We start from the raw sequence: 14,387 nt of genomic DNA, 5'->3' as shown, positions 1-14,387 counted from the left end.
CTTGATGGAAGCAGTAGTGGCATAGCAGAAGTAGCACATGGTGTCATGTTTGTTCCCTTGCCATCACCTTAAGCAATATCAAGCATGGTGCCAGAAAGCCAGCTAGGCCAGAGTGGACCGACAGAAGCTGAAGTGCAGCAGTCTGCAGCCAGACCCTCGCAGCTCAAGGAGCAGCTGGCCACAGCCATCCCAAGGGTTCTCACATTAGCAACAGCACCAGCTCTGCTGAAACCACTGGCAAGGCACCTCGGAAGGATAGGAGCATGAATAGACCGTTAGTAAAGCATGATGATTTGAGCACTTGCTTCAATCTTCTGTTGGTAAATAAATCCATCACGTTTTTTACATTTGGGAGCATGATATAAGGCCACTTGTCAATGCAGCTAGTTCGTCTGCATTGCCAGAATGTCACTGAGATATTGATTGGCTGAATGGTTTGACTGTACGTTTATGCAGAATGGTGAAGGGGATAATAAAGACTGTTAAGTCAGAAGGACTTTCATCAGAGTCCCAATTAGATCATGGGTCTCCAATTTGAATATGATCTGAGCCAATGGCATGTGAAGTTCATGATTTGAGGAATTCACGATAGGAATGGGATGATAAGTGGAGTTAATTGCTCGCTGCCCCATTCTTGTCATGTTAAAATGGGGGGCAAAGACTCATAGGCTGGAAACTTTGTTTTTCTATTCTGTGCATCAACATGCTGCACCCTCCGCCATTTTAGTTTTTATTACTGATCACAAAGTCTTCAACTGAATATAGTCAGCAAACAATATTAATGGACTGCTGTTTTTGATGGCACAAACACAAGTAGTAATGGATTCAAAAAACCGTGAAAATATTTTCCATTTAAGAACAAATTACAGTGCAAGCGTTTATTAACATTGACTAAAATGTTTGTATTACAAGTTAAACTATTGTCACCCGTTTCAGCAGTGTCTAAGTGCATAATAATGTCTGAGTACGTTATTGCATACATGAGGTCATTTCTGAAATCTGAGAGGCTGTTGCCTTACGATCCCAAAACTCCAGCTCATTTTTGGTTAACTACATATCATTGGACAGATACTTAATTTCAAAACAGGGAAAAGAAACCTTTGCAAAATGTGAAGAAAAGTTTCCTCATTTATACTTTTAAGAACTGAAGGTTTGTTTTAGTCTCTGGGAAATGTTTGCCCAGTGAACACACACAGCTGCAAGGGAACACCAATTCTACAAATGTCTCATCGGCTCAACATTTTCACATCTGACAGATCCCAGACCTTGCTCATTAACAGCAACTATATGGTTTAGCGAGCGAGAATGCTCCGGGAATATAAACAATTAAACAGTCATACGTTAAAGAAAAGGAAGAGATAAATATAAAAATGTTGGCTGCTAAACCACCATGGTCACACACAAATTCTAGCAGCTGGCTCAGGAACAGTACTTGTAGAGGGTTGGAAATCAATCACCTGCCTCCTCACTTGGGCAAAGGTATGTGGGACAGAGTGCAGGAATCAGGGGAAACCCAAGGAGCTGAGAAAAATACATTTAAAATGGAGTTCCCCCACAACCCAAAATATTAAAAAGGCTTGTTGGCCAATCTAATTATTCACTGAGCTCCTTAAACATCTTAACTTTGAATTTATGGTGTAAATGGTAAGTTGTTTATATACTCTCAAACATTTCAGCTTCTGAACCATCTAGCTGCTTTTAAGAGGGAGATCTGGATTCTATCAAATCTAAAAATATTGTACAAGACCCAAGGGAGTACTGAATTGCTCAAAGATCTAAAGTTTAGTATCAAGAGAAGATCTAGAAGATGAAGATATGGCATAATGAATTGATACTGAGAAAATATTGCATTTCATTTCTACCTGCAGCCAATTATTACCATTTGGGCTTTCACTCAACTTTTTTCTTGTGCACAACCATAAGCAGACTGAGTATGCTGTGAACCAAGATCTATGTTGTGTGCCCAGGATTAAAGAATTTAGATTGAATAAAGGTGTTCAGATTTAACAGTACAGAAAATTATCAGGGGGTTTTCATAGTTTCTTTACATTTGCTCTGTTTCCACAAGAAGGGCCAGACTTTAATATAATTGGCAAAATAACCAGAGTGGAGATGAGGAGAAATTATTTTACACAGCAAATTATGATGATCCGGAATGCACTGCCTGAAAGGGTGGTGGAAACAGATACTTTCAACTTGTGATAGTGGACAAGATATATATTTTTAAAAGGGAAGAATTGAAGGACTATGTGGAAAGAACAAGGGAATGGAACTAATTAGATATCTCTTTCAAAAAGCTGGCACAGGCACAATGGGCTGAATGGCCTCCTTTGCTGTATCATTCTATGAATTGACTACTGGAGAGTCAGATTATTTACAAATTTAATATGTAGAAGCTGTAAAACACAGCAGGATACTGATGTCACATAACTTGAAAGCAATATGAAGATATAATCAGCCTACAAGGGATTAATGCTGGAAGTACATCGGAGAGAGAACGGATATGTTCATTTTTCTACCTCTAGGCTTTCTTCAGAACTGAGGTTCTGACTGCTAGATAGCTTGCCCTTATGTTAATCAACAATTGAAAATAGAGCTATACCTTATATTAAAACATTTTTTAGCACTTGGGGTGGGGTGGGGGAGGGTGCTGGGGAGAACAGAATTAATTCCTGCGATTGAAAATTTTAGAATTAAACATTGGCAGATACTTACAGAAAAGATGTGTGGAATTGGGTAGCGTCATAAAGTCAGGCAGATAGAGCCATTTAATTAGGTTGGAGTGAATGGTGATGGGTGATGCCCATCTCCATGGGTAATCTGTGGAGGAGCAAAGTAAAAATTCTGTTTATTTCAATAAGAGTAATTTAACTCCCAAGATCTGCCAAGTGTATAACTTAAGATTCTCAAAGTCATTGGCTTTAATTTTAGTACCATTGCCACTAGACACGGTCCCGATGTGATCCCAGCCCTCACCATTGAAATTTGTTTCAGAACAGGCAAGAGAGCCCATCCATCCCTGGCAGGCAGGGGCTTACTATACATTACTGGTGTCAAGATATTATTTTTACTCACAGGTTCAGGAGGACCACACAGGACCAATTCAGACATCACTACCATAGGGTGGTCTCAAGAGGTCAGGGTTAAGTTTTTTAAAAATACTTTTATGTGTAATCTTTGCAGGCTAGGAGGAGCAGGACTGCTCTCCTGGGCCTCACTAGGGATCCTTGGGTCTTCCAAATCTTTGTCTTGTCTCTTGTATCTTTACCCAAACCAGGGATAATCAGGGAAGGCTAAGAACACGCATCAGCCTCTTGCTTATATAGCACAAACAACAAGCAACACAGTGTAAGACCATTTTTCCCCTCTGCACTAAAAAAGCACACAAATCTAAAATTAATTCTGAGACAACACCCATTTAAAGTGCCTTATGGCGAAGAAGTGCTCAATACCTAAACACAGAGCTGGTGGAATTCCCACACAGAGCAGGTACTGGTACAACAAGAAAAGGGACTGGAAGAGGCAATACTTAGGCCAGAGTTTAGCAATTGCCTGTCTTTTACGTCTCGTCACAATAATAACCAACCAGCAGCTATGAATTATCACAAGAAAGTTCATCCGCTGACCAATCACGTTGACTGTCATTAGGAGGCAAACCTACAAAAAAGGGACACAGATAATAAAACAACTGAGACCAAGGAGGGAGAGCACAACAAACCGATATTCTGCAATGAAAAGATATCCAGGGCAAGAGTACACAAGCTTTTTTGTCTTTGTGGGCAAGATTAGGTACATGTAATGGAGATCGAGAGGCCCCATACGATGTTTAAATCCATGTTTCCATTAATTTACATATATCTCAATTTGCATATATTTGCAGATTTTGATGAGTTCACTTTCTGCAACATTCATAAGCCTATTAGACCGTTGACATCTAACACTAATATTGCCTCTGGTAAGACTGAACCCTCCCTTTAGATTTAGAGGTTTACATTTTGTCATGTTGTGGTGTAATACAGTGCTGAGCATGGTGCTCATCAAAAGTGACAGTCTAAGTAAAATATCAAATAGTGAATTACTTAATACTGGAGGGCAATTTTTATTGAAGAAAACTGAAATGAATAACATTAAAAAGTCTTTCCTTAAGCAAAAACCTAGTGCTGTATTTATGTCATGGTCGTAATTGCACAACCCCCTTTTATTTATCTCACCTTATATGTGCAGTTATTTATGCAACTGTAGACCAAAGGAGCAGAAATGTATTTATCTGCCTACAATAGGTGAACAGCACACTATTTATTTGTTGACTCGATCTGTAGCATTTCACCTACCTCTAATCCAAACTTGTAAAAGCAGAAATTGACGAAATATTTTGCACAACTGATGACACCTTCATCCAGGTGCTGCCGAGTGATTTCTTGAAAGATGGTACCAGTGCTAGGTGGAGACTGTTGGTTATACTTGCGGAAATGTTCTTGATGTCGGTACACAGTTACCTCAAATACCAGTAATATTAGCAGAAGAAGATGATCCTGGATTAAATGGATAGATTAAAGGTGTATGAGTTACTTTAAGAAGCTCAGTGTGCCTCTGAGCGGTAAGGAAATCACAATGATAAAAATCTTGAATGTTCAAAGGCTACTTTGTTTTCTCCATTTACAAAACTGCTAGTCACATCATTACAAAGCTACCACGCAGCTTGCTGTTGACTCTGGTGCATCCTAGCCCCAAGAATTTTCAGCTGTTTCATCAATCACCTACCCTCCATTAGGTCTGAAATGTGGCTGTTCACCAATGATTGGGTAGTGTTCAGCTCCATTTGCAACACCTCAGAAAATGAAGCAGTTCATGCCCGCGTGCATCAAGACCTGGACAACATCCAGGCTTCGGCTGATAAGTAGTAAGTAACATTTCTGCCACACAAATGCCAAGCAATGAACATCTACACAACAGAGAGCCTAACCATCTCTGCTTGGTACTCAATTAAATTACCATCACCAAGGCCACCAACATCACCATCTTAAGGGTCACCATTGACCAGAAACCCAACTGAACTAGCCACATAAATTCTATGGCTACTGGAGCAGGTCAGAGGCTGGCTATTCTGCAGTGAGTGGCCTAGCTCCTGCTTGTTCAAAGCCTCCCGATTTACAAGATACAAGTTAGAATACACTCCACTTACCTGAATGGGAGTAGGTGCAGCAAAATTCAAGAAGACCGACACCACCCAGGTCAAAGCAACACCTCATCCACTAACCTATACATCAACCCTTTCCACCACCACTGCACTGTACCTGAGGTGTGCATTACCTACAGGATGCACTACAGCAACTTGCCAAGGCTTTTTCAGCTGCAAACCTGATCTCCACCACAGAGAAGGACAAGAGTTGCAGGTGCTTGGAAACACTATCAACTCAAAGTTCCCCACCGAGCCACACACCATCGTGATTTGGATATATTTCGCTGTTCCTTCAACATCGCTGGGTCAAAATTCTGGATCATCAGGATTGTGGGATCACCTTCAGCATACAGGCTGTCGCAGCTTAAGACGACCCACTATCACCTTCTCAGGGCAATTAGGAAAGGACAACAAATGCAGGCCTTGCCCGGAATGTCCACATACCGAGAATTAATTCAAGATAATAGAAATGAAATTCCAGCAGGCTTTACAATGGGCAACCAATGTACTATTGTCAAAAGTTAGTTACCCTGTATATGTTACATGGGTTTAATATGGACACGATCAGTATAAAAAAAACTGTGGTGGCATTCAGCCCTAAATGGTTCAAATCTTTGATGACTCACTTGGATGTATGCAAGAATAAGAACTTCTTTTCTGAATCCAAACCAATTGGCTGGATCCACGGGTTCTCTGTACAGTGTAGAACGCATCATCTCATCTGGTTTGAGATTAGTCTCATTTGGAGAGTGCTGCAAAGAAAAATATTTAAACATATCAATCTATAAGTACCATGTACAAAATAAACATAAAACACATTTTGAACTTGTAGTTTTATAACAACTTTCATGTAACAAAACATCTCAACAACCTTTAGGAGAAGCAAGCAAGGAGAGGGGGAATTAGTGAAGCTGCTAAAAGCATGGACGAAGAGGTAGATTTTGAGGAGGCCTTTGGAGATGTGAAGAAATGCAGCAAGGCAGAGGGCCAGTGTCAGATAACTCCATCCAGACAGTATCTATGCCTGTAATTGGAAGATGCAAAACTATGAAGCCATTATTTCATTTCAAGCAACATCCTGCTTGATCTAAAATGTGCCACAAATACATTTTCAACCAGCCTCATTCAAGTCAATGGTCAGCTCACTTTCAGTCAACTATGCTAGCTTAAATTCTTTAGTTGAGAATGTAGTTATAGACTAACATAGCTGTTCCAGTTTCTTATGTGTACTTACAAAGATGCAAACTATAGCTTATGCATTGCTGACTGTGACTCAGATGAGTGTTACCATCAATACAGATCAAATGTATAAAAAGGTATTTCCTACCGTTGTGCAGTTGCTGGAATACTCTGCTGGATTTACAATTTTCAGTTGATACAGCATTTTACAGACAATGATGATGCAAGCCCACAAAGTAGAAATGCAGGAAGCCATTGGACGGAACTTAGTGTACGGCAAAGCAAATGCCCAGAGGACAATAAAGAGAAAGTTCATGACGGATGGCTGGAAAACAAATTCAGAAAAATAAGGGAAATACAGATTTTTTTCTGAGATTATGGAACTGTATGCTTGCTGAAGAAACAAATGTTAATAAGCTGTTGAACTAACATGTCTATTTATCAGTGGCACAACAGCGAAGATACTTCAAAACCCTTTGCTTATGTAACAAAAACCCCACATGCCCAATGGAAATATTAATTTCATTGTGTGGAACGGTGCCTGAGACTTTTACTGGACATTGTTACAAATAACTTTTAAAACAGAACAGCTAGCAGTCAAGGTGGCCACACCTAATTTGCATATGAAAAACCCAAAGGAATAGGCTGGAGACAGATGAAATTACTCAGCCTAGCCAGAACAATGGGGGTGCTCTCTGATTCACTTATCTGAGATAACCTTGTCAATGTGGTTGTCAAAAGCTATCGACACCCAATGACTTTGGAAGGGACGTACGGCGGATCATATCAAACAGCATGCCCATTGCAAACAATGGAAGGGATAAGGTACAGGCCGTACCCAACCAGCCCGTGCTTGCAAAACTCAAAACACAGTGTGCAACATTAGATGTGTTTCCGCGATTGGACAACATTTGCTAAATAATCCACAGTGTGCTAAGAATTATGCTGACAACCAATTTAAGATTGCCAGTAGGGCTCGCAGTGTGGTGCATTTGTGCGTACCTGAAGCTACATATATTAATACACAGGGCCCTTTTCTTTGGAGACAGAAATAACATGTACACACATTGTGCCTGTTTCAGCTGAACAAAATAAGTGACAGCCATTCGCTGGTTCATTCCTCAGGGCAATGCCTTGGCCAATCAGAGTCAAGCTGCCTGGTTTAAATTTCAAACAAAGCTTAGCAGTTAACGGTCAGTCACTGTAAACTGCTGCATTCTCCATGGCAATGCCTCTACCAATCAGAGTTCACTTGCCAACCAATCAGCACTCTCTTCTCATGCAGTATAAGTTGTTGTTTCCCCTTACATTGGTTATTCTTGCATATTGTCCTGATGAGTGCAAGATGAAAAACTTCGACAACATGTCTTTATTTTCAGCAATTCTCAAGTTCTGTACTACTAAATGACTATTAAATCACTGTTAAAAGAGATATACACCTGTTGCAGTCAAGCCAGAGAAGGGCGAAGGAGGAGCCTGAGACCCCCTCCTCACCTGGTCATAACACTTAGAATAGACGCAAAGTTTAATGTGGTCAAATTTAAAGTGGGTATGTCATATTTATCATCATTTTTCAGTGCTGCCACACTGATCAGATGCTTGAAGTATTTTGAAGCACAATACTTGACTTTCACCTAATATATAATTATAAAACTTGAGAATTTTGGAATTACCTGCAACAGCAAGATACAAGAGAAGGTTTACTGCTTAGTAACTTAAATCACAACCTTATGAAATCTTTAGAGTAGATAGCATTACTCAGGGGTTCATACCTCTTTCACTGCCACCCACACACTGAACAGAGCCACTAGTTTCATCACATGCAATTCAAGGAGCCTCCAAATAATAACTTGGATGCAACTGAGGATCTTGGAGAATTTCAAAAAAAGCACAAGGAGACGGTCAACCACCAAGTCCCACTTACTGCAAGGAACTGCAATAAAAATAAAAATTAGAGTGTGACTGGCAGGCTTTCTAGTTTTGAAAAATGTAAATAAAACACAAGCAATCTTAACAGATTCATCATGATGTAATGTCTGAAAAAAACAATCTTCTCAATTCATAATGTTGCACATTAAAAAAGGAACAGAAGTCATTAATACTAAATCTTGCAGCCTATAACATTTAACTTCAAAAGAATCATATCCATACTAATTTGTACAATAAAATAATAATGTAAAATTGTACAAATATGAGCCTACATATTCACAGAGGAAAAAGAATGGTGGAAAATAAAACACACATTAGGGAATAATGATTCAAAGATAAATTATTTAATACATATTTTAGTTTGGACATATAAATAGCTAAGTAAAAAGGTTTAGCATCTATGCAGTAAATAGAATAACTTCATGACAGATCAGATTTAAACTAATTCAAATGAGTACATGGTGCTCATCCTCAAATCTGGGGAAAAATGATTTTAACCTGTGGAAAAAGGAATCAACATTTGTAGCCACAAGTCTTTTTTTAATGAGGTTCGTGGTTTGGACTGCATCGCCTTCCTGGACCAAAACAGATCAAAAGCCTCAAACTGCATGCAAGCCAACTGTTGGTTGGTGTGAAAGGATCATTTCTTTTGAGCTGAGTTTACTTTAACATAAGAAAATACAAAGTTGGAAATACTTACAATTTATGAGGAACGATTGGATTTACAAGAACAGTTACGGTTTGGTAAAACTGGCAAGACCACCAAGGTTATATTGTACAATATGCACACAGCGCTGATAGGAGTTTTAAGAGTTAACTAATTAAAAACCTCAAAGAATGCCCCCAAAAAACTGAAAATGTAACCTCCGTAACCTCAGTCTCTTTCCACTGCTACCAGTAGATAAAATTTCACATTTACTGAACCAGGATGAAAAAAATAGGACAGCATCCATCATTCCCTCAGGAGGTGTTGTTTTCCCTTTCCTCCCAAGAAAATCAAACAAACATACACTGAACGTTCAAAAGCAAAAAATACATAACCAGTTATTAATACTGTGAAATGCATTCATGCTTCTCTGATGAATTCTGAAGTTGTGTTGTTGCCTATTTGTACCTTGCCTCAGTTGGTACCAAGTACCATAGGAGTATCAGCTCACAATATAAGAGGGCAATACAGTTTAGTAATGATGGAGTGTTGTCCTTAAGCTGAGGTCTTGTCTGTCTGTTCTGATGGTTCAGGTACACATTAATGAGTTCAACATTATTTAAACAAAAGCAGATAATTCTCCCAGTGTCCTTTAGTTAATACTGTCGAAAGCACCAGGTTAACTGGTTATTAACTGGTTATTAACCTCATTGCTGCTTCTGAGACATTGCTGTTCATAACCTAACTGATATGCTGCTGGGCTACTTAACTATGTGGATCCTTTACTCAGTCAGCCTATGTGACTACATTCACCATTTAATTGGCTGTATGTGAAGCACTCAAGACAATTTCTCAGAGGCATGATAAGACATAATACATGACTTAAAGTCTTTTTTTTTCTCTTAAAAGTTAAACGTTCCTCTTTTAATAACCCTACAAATCTATCTTCTTCAATCACTTATTTGCTCATTCCATCACAGAAGACTGAATGAGGTTACCAAACATGAAAAGAAATTCAAAAGGAGAACCGTCCATGTGAAAATACATAAAACATACTTTCTCCTTCAGATCTGCTGTCCTCTGGTGCAGGTTGATCATTTTCCTCACACTCTGGGTCATCAGCTGCCCCATTTGGAAGGGCTGCAGTGACAGGTGTTCTGTTATTGCAAAAACACAGTAAGAATGCAAATCATGTAGAAATATAATAAAACTGATTGTTCAGTCAGCTAAGTTAAATAGTTCTTTAACTCCATCTGAAAACTTATTAGACAGGCAAAATCAACCTTTAAATAGTCCTTTTTTGAAAAAACCATCCCACATGTGCGAACAGGTGACCTTAACAGTGTCATTGAAGAGCAACACAGTAGACAACATTCGTGTTTTTAATAGCATCAATCTTAGTGCAGCATATATCAAATAAATGCAGCAAATATCAAGAGGGAAGCAGCAAATCTAACTTCACTGATTGTTAAATCCAGCCCTACGGTCAATGACAGATCATCACTTCGGAGAGGTATCATAACTTCATTGCACGATATTTAATTTAATAACAATCATTAAGACTATTCTATGCAATTGTCCCACTGAGTCTTACAATCATTTCCTTCTGTTACTGAGGAAGAAACAGCAGATTTTTTTTTTTGCCCTGGTGCTCAGAGAGAACAAAGTCTAGGCTCTCCTAATGGCTCAATAGGTTCATACAACGAGAAGCTGTGCCATAAAAACCAGAAAAGTCCTGGATTTGTTCCCTAGTTTGTAACAAATTCACTGATCTCAAGCTAGGCTGTGACAATTGGCCTCAATGATCTGGGTTAGGCAGAGGAAAAATCATAAGAACATAAGAAATAGGAGCAGGAGTAGGCCATTCGGTCCCTCAAGCCTGTCCCACCATTCAATAAAATCATGGTTGGTCTGCTCTAGACCTCAACTCCTCTTTTGTGCCAGCTCCTCCTAGCCCTCAACTCCCCGATATTTCAAAAATCTATCTATCTATCTCCTCTTTAAATACTTTCAGTGATCTAGCCTCCACAGCTCTGAGGTAGAGAATTCCAGACATTCACTACCCTCTGAGAGAAGAAATTCCTTCACATCTCAGTTTTAAAGGAGTGTCCCCTTATTCTGTAACTATGCCCCCTAGTTCGAGATTCCCCCACTTCTCAACATCTACCCTGTCAAGCCCCCTCAGAATCTTGCACGCTTCAATAAAATCAACCTTCTTTCTTCTTAATTCCAATGAATAAAGACCTAACCTGTTTAGCCGTTCTTAATAAGTCAACCCCTTCATCCCAGGAATCAGCCTAGTGAATCCCTTTTGGAACTGCCTTCAATGCCAGTGTATCCTTTCTTAAATACGGGGACCAAAACTGTACACTGTACTCCAGGTGTGGCCTCACCAACACCCTGTACAGTTGTAACAAGACTTCCCCATTTTTAAACTCCAACCCCCTAGCAATAAAGGCCAAAATTCCATTTGCCTTCTTAATTACTTGCTGCTCCTGCATGCTAACTTTTTGTGTTTCATGCACAAGAACACTCAGATCCCTCTGTGCTGCACTTTTTTGGAGTCTCTCTCCATTTAAATAATAGTCTACCTTTTGATTCTTCCTACCAAAGTGCATGACCTCACGCTTTCCTACATTAAACTCCATCTGCAAAGTTTTTGCCCACTCACTCAACCTATCTATATCTCCTTGCAGATTCCTTATGTCCTCATCACAACATGCCCTCCCACCTATTTTTGTATCAGCAGCAAATTTGGATTTATTACACTCTGTTCCTCCTCCAAGTCATTAATATAGATAGTAAATAATTGAGGCCCTAGGACTGATCCTTGTGGCACTCCACTAGTTATGTCTTTCCAACCTGAAAAAGATCCATTAATCCCGACTCTCTGTCTTCTGAGAGTTAATCAATCCTCAATCCATGCTAATACATTACCCTCAATACCGTGAGCTCCTATCTTGTGCAATAATCTTTTATGTGGCACCTTATCGAATGCCTTCTAGAAATCTAAATACACTACATCTACTGGTTCCCTTTTATCAACCCTGCTTCTTATATCCTCAAAGAACTCTAGCAAATTTGTCAAACACGATTTCCCTTTCACAAAACCATGTTGACTGTTTGATTGCGATTAAACTTTTCTAAATGTTCTGCTATTTCTTCCAAATCAGACAGGATTCTTGCTTATAAACGCTATTCAGCAACCTCTGATGAAAATACTCAACAGTATTGATTGGGGGAGGATAGAAAAGGACTTGACAGTAATGTTCACCACAGCTGAATAGCCAAACATAAATGCTTGAAGGCGGCCAGTGCCCATGCAACTGCTCCATAGCAAGAAGTACCATCAAGAATGAAGGGAAAATTGGTACCAAGAAAAAAAAATTCTGGTGCACCAGAAACAGTTTATTCCTCCCAAAATTGTTTTTCTAATTTTCTACCTGCTCACACTCTTCCAAAAGCAATGACTGACACAATGATATTGTTCATAAGGACCAGAGAGAGGCCTCTCAGTGTCTCACACCTAGAAGGCCATCCTTCATGTGCACATCTGGATAAACAATGTTACTGGACCACTCACCACAAGCGTCAGCATTGTCACAACTGATCATTCTCCGCCGCAGTGGCAGTCGAAGTGTTATTATTAGCCTCTGTGTCATTGAAAATACTCAATAATCTGAAAAAAACTAACCCTTTGTTCTATGATGTACAAAAAGGTATCCTGTATCAGCAGAAGCAACAAATTAAAATAAATAAAATCCAACCTCTAGTTTTATAACAGTAGAGATTGATGAGACGGGCAATGATAAGAGACAATCTTGCAGGTTGTTGTCATTATTTTATCTGATTACTACAATAGCAGAGAATACCAATGCACCCCTGAGCTACTAACACTTAGATAGTATATCCCGCTGCGGAGTTGGTTTTGAGAGACATACAAAAAACATATTACAATGAAGGAGTTTTATGCAATTCATCTATTGGTGAGAGACACATATTAGAGATTATAGTGCATGCCAGTATTACAGTATCTGTTTTAGTAAGGGTTGCCATTTATAAGCTATCCAGACAGAACAGGAATCCTTTGTTAGTTCACAAGGCACCAAATGGTCAGCTTCTATTGGCTTCTGGAATTGGCCACTGAAAACTAGGATTCTGTGGAAGGATTTGTGATGCAACAATAACATTTTCACCAAATGGCTGCATTTCTATCCAAATTTACCCAAGCCAGACAGCCAATTCTGAACATAGGAACAGGAGTAGGCCATTCAGCCCATCAAGCCTGCCCCGCCATTCAGTATGATCATGGCTGATCATCCACTTCAATGCCTTTTTCCCCACACTATCCCCATATCCCCTTATGTCATTTGTATTTAGAAATCTGTCAATCTCTGGTTTAAACATACTCAATGACAGAGCTTCCACAGCCCTCTTGGGTAGAGAATTCCAAAGATTCATAATGTTCTGAGTAAAGAAATTTCTCCTCATCTCTGTCCTAAGTGGTTTCCCCCATATTTTGAAATTGTGTCAGCTGCATCTATCCTATCTATCCCTTTAAGTATTTTGTAGGTTTCAATGAGATCACCTCTCATTCTTCGAAACTCTAGAGAATACAGGCCCAGTTTCCCCTATCTCTCTTCATAGGACAGTCCCATCATCCCAGGAGCAAGCCTGGTGAACCTTCGTTGCACTCCCTCAATGGCAATAATATCCTTCCTAAGGTAAGAGGACCAAAACTGCACATAGTACTCCAAGCATGGTCTAACCTAGGTTCTATACAATTGAAGTCTAGCTGGTGCCAACGACGTCGTTGGCACCAGCTAGACCTCATTGTCACAAGGCGAGCCGCCTTAAACAGTGTTCAAATCACACGCAGCTTCCACAGTGCGGACTGCGACACCGACCACTCCCTGGTGTGCAGCAAGGTTAGACTCAGACCAAAGAAGTTGCATCATTCCAAGCAGAAGGGCCACCCGCGCATCAACACGAGCAGAATTTCTCACCCACAGCTGTTACAAAAATTTCTAAATTCACTTGTAACAGCCCTTCAAAACACTCCCACAGGGGATGCTGAGACCAAGTGGGCCCACATCAGAGACGCCATCTATGAGTCAGCTTTGACCACCTACGGCAAAAGTGCGAAGAGAAATGCAGACTGGTTTCAATCTCATAATGAAGAGCTGGAACCTGTCATAGCCGCTAAGCGCATTGCACTTTTGAACTACAAGAAAGCCCCCAGCGATTTAACATCCGCAGCACTTAAAGCAGCCAGAAGTACTGCACAAAGAACAGCTAGGCGTTGCGCAAACGACTACTGGCAACACCGATGCAGTCATATTCAGCTGGCCTCAGACACCGGAAACATCAGAGGAATGTATGATGGCATGAAGAGAGCTCTTGGGCCAACCATCAAGAAGATCACCCCCCTCAAATCTAAATCGGGGGACATAA

General features: G+C 39.9%; 1 protein-coding gene across 7 annotated transcripts in view; it reads right to left on the bottom strand.

The window, feature by feature from the left end:
* Window positions 1–14,387, bottom strand: part of piezo1 (piezo type mechanosensitive ion channel component 1 (Er blood group)) — a 394,374-nt gene that overhangs the window by 105,296 nt on the left and 274,691 nt on the right. For all 7 annotated transcript variants that reach the window (XR_010976661.1, XM_068049232.1, XM_068049233.1 and 4 more), the window contains 7 exons: window positions 9,990–10,090; window positions 8,131–8,291; window positions 6,507–6,683; window positions 5,806–5,931; window positions 4,332–4,532; window positions 3,453–3,657; window positions 2,716–2,820 (listed from right to left, as the gene is read on the bottom strand). Coding sequence is in view for 6 of the 7 variants with exons in the window: in XM_068049232.1 (XP_067905333.1) it covers window positions 2,716–2,820; window positions 3,453–3,657; window positions 4,332–4,532; window positions 5,806–5,931; window positions 6,507–6,683; window positions 8,131–8,291; window positions 9,990–10,090 (1,076 nt within the window). In the remaining variant the exon portion in view is untranslated. The remainder of the gene's footprint in view (window positions 1–2,715; window positions 2,821–3,452; window positions 3,658–4,331; window positions 4,533–5,805; window positions 5,932–6,506; window positions 6,684–8,130; window positions 8,292–9,989; window positions 10,091–14,387) is intronic.

Source organism: Heterodontus francisci, chromosome 17 (assembly GCF_036365525.1).
Source record: "Heterodontus francisci isolate sHetFra1 chromosome 17, sHetFra1.hap1, whole genome shotgun sequence".
Taxonomy (NCBI): domain Eukaryota; kingdom Metazoa; phylum Chordata; class Chondrichthyes; order Heterodontiformes; family Heterodontidae; genus Heterodontus; species Heterodontus francisci.
Note: the sequence above shows the minus strand (reverse complement) of the source record. Positions and strands in the feature narration are given on the sequence as shown.